This window comes from Chionomys nivalis, chromosome 9, assembly GCF_950005125.1.
Source record: "Chionomys nivalis chromosome 9, mChiNiv1.1, whole genome shotgun sequence".
Classification (NCBI taxonomy): Eukaryota; Metazoa; Chordata; class Mammalia; order Rodentia; family Cricetidae; genus Chionomys; species Chionomys nivalis.
In genome coordinates, this window is record NC_080094.1 from 69,146,623 (window position 1) to 69,153,156 (window position 6,534).

General features: G+C 46.0%; 1 protein-coding gene across 1 annotated transcript; it reads right to left on the reverse strand.

Moving 5' to 3' along the window:
* Positions 1 to 263: 263 nt before the first annotated feature.
* Positions 264 to 900, reverse strand: LOC130881674 (nucleoside diphosphate kinase B-like). The gene has a single exon (XM_057781375.1). The coding sequence runs from the start codon at positions 817 to 819 to the stop codon at positions 361 to 363; it is 459 nt and encodes a 152-aa protein (XP_057637358.1). The 5' UTR covers positions 820 to 900; the 3' UTR covers positions 264 to 360.
* Between the last annotated feature and the right edge of the window lie 5,634 nt (positions 901 to 6,534).

Here is a 6,534-nt window from a genome sequence, read left to right on the forward strand (position 1 = left end):
GCCACCTCTGGAACACAGCTTCTGTGTGCTGGCCATCAGAAAACACTTCCCAGAAGATTCCACCTCAATGATGCTATTTCTTCTTAATCACCGCCAATTTCTCAGCTCCAGCCGACCGGCATCAATTGTCCCGGAAACACAAAGGTTTTGCTTCAGTAGCTCTGCTGTCTTGTTCATCATAGCTGACTTTCCAGCCCCAGCTAACCAGAACCACAGGACCTTAATTCAAAATAATGGCTCTGATAGAATCTTTTTTTTTTCCAGTTCCAAAGTCTTTATTGTTTTAGAAAAGATGATCCATTCTGTGGAATGAAGAGTTGTGCCCAGGGATCCATCAGTAATGCTGAGAACCGTCCATCTCTACTCATATACCCAGTCATGAGCACAAGACTTGTAGTCAACCAGTTCTTCAGGCTTAAACCATAGACTGATCTCTTTCTCTGCACTTTGCACTGAATCACTGCCATGAATGATGTTCCTGCCAACTTGAATGCAAAAATCCCCTCGAATGGTGCCTGGCTTAGAATCAGCTGGATTGGTCTCTCCCAGCATCATTCGGCCTGTCTTCACCACATTGAGCCCCTCCCAGACCATGGCCACCACGGGACCCGAGTTCATGTACTTCACCAGCCCTGGGAAGAAAGGACGGTCTTTCAGGTCAATGTAGTGCTGCTTCAGGTGTTCCTCAGAAGCCCGAAGGAACTTCATGGCCACCAGGCGGAACCCCTTCTGCTCGAAGCGCTTGATGATCTCGCCCACCAGGCCGCGCTGCACGCCATCTGGCTTGATGGCAATGAAGGTACACTCGAGGTTGACCATGGTCCGAAAGTTAGTTGGCTGGACGGCCGGTGTGAGAGATGAGCGATGGGAAGAAAGAGCAGAGGGACCACCAGGCAGGCGCGGGGCAAGGAAGCTCTGATAGAATCTTTAAACTTCCCTTTGAAACCTCACAAGCCGAGTCTCCATCCTCTACACTGCTCTCAACATTCTCATCTTTTTTTTTTTTTTTTTTTTTTTTTTTGGATTTTTGAGACAGGGTTTCTCCGTAGCTTTTTGGTTCCTGTCCTGGAACTAGCTGGAACTAGACCAGGCTGGCCTCGAACTCACAGAGATCTGCCTGCCTCTGCCTCCCGAGTGCTGGGATTAAAGGCGTGCGCCACCACCGCCCGGCAACATTCTCATCTTTTAAGCTCTCACAGAATATCCCAGAACTTTCAACACTCAATGGATTTCCTAGCTCAAAGTTCCAAAGGCCTTCCACAATCCTTCCCAAAACACAGTCAGGCCTGTCACAGCACCACTATGCTGGTGACAATTTCTCACAGTTAGGGTCTCTATTGCTGCCATGAAACACCGTGACCAAAAACCAAATTGGGGAGGAAAGAGTTTCTTTGGCTCACACTTTCAGATCATAGTCCATCATTGAAGAAAGTCAAACAGTAACTCAAGCAGGGCTGGAACCTGGAGGCAGCAGCTGATGCAGAGGCCATGGAGGGGACCTGCTTGCTGGCTTTCTTCCTCTGACTTAATCAAACTTACTTGCTTTCTTATAGAACCCAGGACCACCAATCCAGGGATGGCACTACCCACCATGGGCTGAGCCCTCCCACATTGATCACTATTGAGAAAATGTCTTACAACTGGATCTCATGGAAGCATTTCCTCAACTGAGGCTTTTCCCTCTCAGACGACTTTAGTTCATGTCAAGTTGACACAAAACCAGCCGGTACAGGGAGTCAGACTAGATAATGTCTATTGTCATTTTCCCAGTGTGAGAAATTCTTACCTCTCTAACTTCTAAGCCAACCCACATCAGATCCGGAACACAGGGCCATTCAGTTGTAACAGGAGTGAGCCACTGGAAAGCGGAAGAGGAAGGAGCACTAAGCCTGACTGCTGGGTGTTGTACGTGTGGGATGTGGAAGACAGAAGTCACTCACATTCAGCCTCTCCAAGGCCCCAGGAAGAAACTTGTTCATCCCAAGGACATTACAGAACGTTACAAAAATGTAACGTTCTGATCCTTTCACAGTCAACCCTCGTGTTTCAGAGCTCAATTATCTAATACACGAAGAGAAAACTAACCTTTATTTTCCCTTTGAAAAATCATACCTGCTTTCAGTTACAGGTAGGTCACGCTGGGTAGCATGGTTTCCATTTGATGGTGAGATGGGCCCTAGCACAGAGGTTAAGAACTTGGCTTCGATTCTGTCCCTAACAAAGGATGTGGCTTAGGGAAATAAAACCCATCTTAAAGGAAAGTTCCAAAATAGAAACCTAGCTTAAACCAGTATGGCAAAGTATGTATAGAGTGATAACGTGTTTGCAGAGTGCAGGAAGTGTGTGAGAAACATTAGCAATTAACATTTTCTGCTCCTCTTAGCTTTTCTGCTCGCTTGTCCTAATGCAACTCCCCTTTCCTCTCAACAACCACCCACTGGAGTCCTTTCTTCCGGTCTTCTCACGCTGTCTCAGTGTGGCTGTCTCCGTGGCCAACGGGAGTTAAACTGACATTCAGAAATCTGCTGAATTGTGTGGAGGCCCTGGCAAAAGGTGGAAGCTGCCTTTTGCTAAGAAGCCAGGCAGGATTTTACAGAGGTGTTTTTGCATTGCCTTCAGGCTGGCTTCAGAAGAGCGTGACCTCCGGTTCGTCCTGGATGAGAGATGTTCACGCGGCCCTTTACAGGGGCTTACTTGACACGGTTCCTACTTAGCTAAATTAAGAGAGGGAAAGAACATAATCTCCCACTTCTGGATCATTTCATCGCGGGGTAAGACAGAAAAGAGGATGCGAGTTCACTAGCCGCCCTGGCTTTCTTCTCGAATTCATCTATGTGTGTTTACCAAATAGATGCAGTGGGCGCCTTAGTAACACGCAGGATTAACCTCCGTTGCTCTCCAAAAGATATATGAATTGCTGGGCTGCTGAGCAGAAAGCTCCATGAAGAGTTTTTTAATTGGTTTAGTAAGATTATTTCCAGTCAACAATTTCCTAGTTTAGTGCTAGAAGACAAGCCTGTTTTCCATAAAAGCCAAATGCCAGACTTTTGAATCACTCTGAATAAAAACATTTCCTTAAAGAGTCACTTGCTATCATTTGTTTTACAGCATAAAATAATAATAATAAAGTAGAATGAAATAAAGGTCGGGATAAAAACTTTATCCCAGAATGGCAGGCTGAGGAGGCACTGTGGAGATAAGGACACACACACAGCTTATTCCAACATAACATTTCCAGCTACTGCTCTGGGATGTACCGTCCTCATTGGAAACAAGTAAACAAACGCAACCCAACTTGCCCTCGCTGCAGCCATCAGCTCAATAAAAACTGCTACCTCCTACAGGATGAGGTCTTTACATCCTGAAGACACTTTCTTGACTGATTTCTGTGTGCTCTTCAGAACTTCCTTTGAGGTCAATCATGTACAAGAAGTCATATCACAAACAACCCAAAGGTCCACCACGGATGCACAAATACATAAAAGACATAACTGAAGGTGAGCCTGAGCCGGGAAAGGAGAAGGAACGAAGTGCTGATACACACTTCCCGTGGGTCACCTCCGGAGTTCTTGTGCTAAGTGAAAGAAGCCAGTCTGGAAAGAGGCTGGGGATGGAGCTGGGTTAGTACAGCGTGCAATCTTCGGTACCACCTGAATCTGTGTGTGCGTGCCTACAACCCCAGCACTCAGGAGATGGAGTCGGAAGGATCAGAAATTCCAAGTTGTCCTCTACTATAAACCAAATTTAAAACCCCGTGGGCTACATGAGACCCTTTCCAAAAAAAAATGTAAGAGAAAAACATAAAAATCCAATAACAAAAACCATATGTTATATGATTCCATGTACATGAACAGCCCAGAATATTAAAATCTACAGAAACAGGAGGTTTGTAGACTTGGAGCTGGGGAGGGTGGTGACTCTGAGGTTAGACATGACAAGATATCTAGGATTTTATCTGGGCGATGAGTGTGTCTAAATTTGATTGCGGTGATGAACAACTCTGCGACATGAATGAATCCAGTGAATGAAGTGGAAGAATTCCATCACAGCACAGCTGTGTAAAACAGAAGGAAATGCATCATGGCGGCTGACCAGGATTGGATACAATGTCCAGACTTGCCAGCGGCACTCACACCGTATTCCCTAACCAAATTGCGCCAATCTTCTCAGCCCCCTCTGGCCCTCTCAAAGCCAGAAGAAACAAAGTCTTCCTCAAAGCTTAGTAGGGGGTCTGAGGCTCAACGTGCACCTCACTTGCATTTCCTACTTGGTAAAGGGGTGCTGTGATTGCAAAGGTGCTGCAGAAAACTGGGGCTCTGGGAGATGAGAATCCTTGGGAAAGACTGGGAAATAGGTCCTGCCATAGAACTCATGGTGTCTTTTCTTCGTGTTTGAGGCAGAACAGAGAAGAAGAAAGAGCATTGGGTTGAATGGCAGTACGGGACGGTCATCTTGCTGCAGGTCTTTGGCAAGCTAGCGCTGAGCTAAGGGGCGAGAACACAGCAGGGGCTCATGGCTGTAGGCCTAGCCTTTAGAGGCTAGTAAGTAAGAGCGTCAGATTGGCATGCACGTTGGCCGGGAATAGACTGCGGCCCCTACACCTGCCTTACAACCCCGGGCATGTCATTTCGCTTCTCTGAGATTCAGCATCTACACTCACCCAATGAGTAGGCTAGTGCAGCTGTGCCACATAACATGAAGTGGATCACATGTATGGAAGTACACACTGCAATACCTAAGAGTACAGCAGGCTACACCGGTGTAGGCATGGGTCCATCGCATTCACCGTGTGTCAAAATCAACTAAAGACCTAGTTCTCAAAACAAATCCATGTCACTAAGCAACTCATGACCGTGATCCATAACCTACAAAATTGGTGTGATGGTTTGTTTGCTTGCTTGTTTATTTGTTTGGGTGCTGAGGACAGAACCAAAGATCTTGCATATGCTAGGCAAGTGCTCCATCCCTGAGCCACACCTCCACCCTTGCTGTGACAATTTAATCAAATTATCTTTCCAGTACCTAACACACAAATAAACGCTGATGAAACATTGAACCTGAACACTTAGTAATGAAATATTAATTTATATTTAATAGTAACATGATAATTCTTAGTAAATAATGAATGACTGAAACAATCAGTGAGAATAAATTTCGCTATTGTTATATTTATTAATATCCACAGGAGCACTGCATTCCCTGCTTGAGGACAATACAGACTCAGTTATTCAACTTTTTTTTGAGGTTGTACTTGTAAGACTAGAGATATTAATGGTTCTCTAGATTTTTTTATGTCCACTAGGTAAGAAATGAATGTAAAATGCAGTTTTAATGAGACTATTATTTTTATTTCATGAAAGCAACACTACTCCAAACCCTTAGTGAACCCAAATACTGCTTTGTTTTGCTTCAAACAGCAACCATTCTAAATTACAGCCTTGGGAGATGAGGCTGATAGTAAATTACTCAGGCATCCCTTGGCCTGGGGGCCTTCGGGTTAGGGTTCAGGTAGTAAGTCCTAGAGTAAGTGGTCGTTGGGCCTGTTGCAGATTGATGAGTGACAGGAAGAGCTGGTTATTTGATCCCAGGAAATGTTTCTGGGCCGGGGTCACTGTTACCAGCTTTTGAATCAATAAGGCAATACCTCTTAGGCCAGAAAGTTCAGTTCTGTTTCTCAAGTGAGAGAAGCAAAAAGCCTGATGCCAGTGTGTGTGTGCTGAGCCGGTGTAAGAGGGAGGGGCAGGAGCACACATAGTCCGTCCTCGGGGTATCGAGGAACACCCAAGGGTCTTCGTCCCTCAAGCTTCCCTCATCTTTCAAAGCCTTGATCACCTCTTCAGGGAAATAAGCACCAGACACTGCTTCACAACCTAAACCTGTGCTGGTTGCACTCCAGGACTGTAGGCTGCTCCAGGTTCAGAAACCACCCATTCATTTAGTTACCCATTAATTTGGACTCTCTGACAAATGGAACAATGAATGCGACGGTCCCCACTCAGCCGTGTCTGTAGTCTAGAGGGGAAGAGAAGCAAATTAGTACTTTGGGAGAAGAGTACACAGGAATCTAGGGTGGCTTTCCAGAGGAGGTGATGCTTCAGCCAGAAAGATAGGGTGAATAGAAACCACCCTTCTCCAAAGGGAGTGGAATGCAGGCAGATGCAGCAGCCAGCCTTCTCCAAAGGGAGTGGAATGCAGGCAGATGCAGCAGCCAGCCTTCTCCAAAGGGAGTGGAATGCAGGCAGATGCAGCAGCCAGCCTTCTCCAAAGGGAGTGGAATGCAGGCAGATGCAGCAGCCAGCCTTCTCCAAAGGGAGGGGATGCAGGCAGATGCAGCAGCATGCTCAAAGGTCTAGGTAGAAAGCTCGTGCTATATTTTGCAAAGCAGAATAGTTCTATTTGGCTGCATAAAAAAATCTCCATACACAATGGAGATTGATCAGAAACAGAACTTTAAAATGTAGCCTCCTGCTACCCACATGCTCCTCCCTACCCTGTGGTTCTCCCTATTCACCTCCAGGACACTAGTGTGTAGCT

What these genes read in the sequence shown, in the direction of transcription:
- LOC130881674 (XM_057781375.1), bottom strand. Translation starts at nt 819, where the DNA reads ATGGTCAACCTCGAGTGTACCTTCATTGCCATCAAGCCAGATGGCGTG.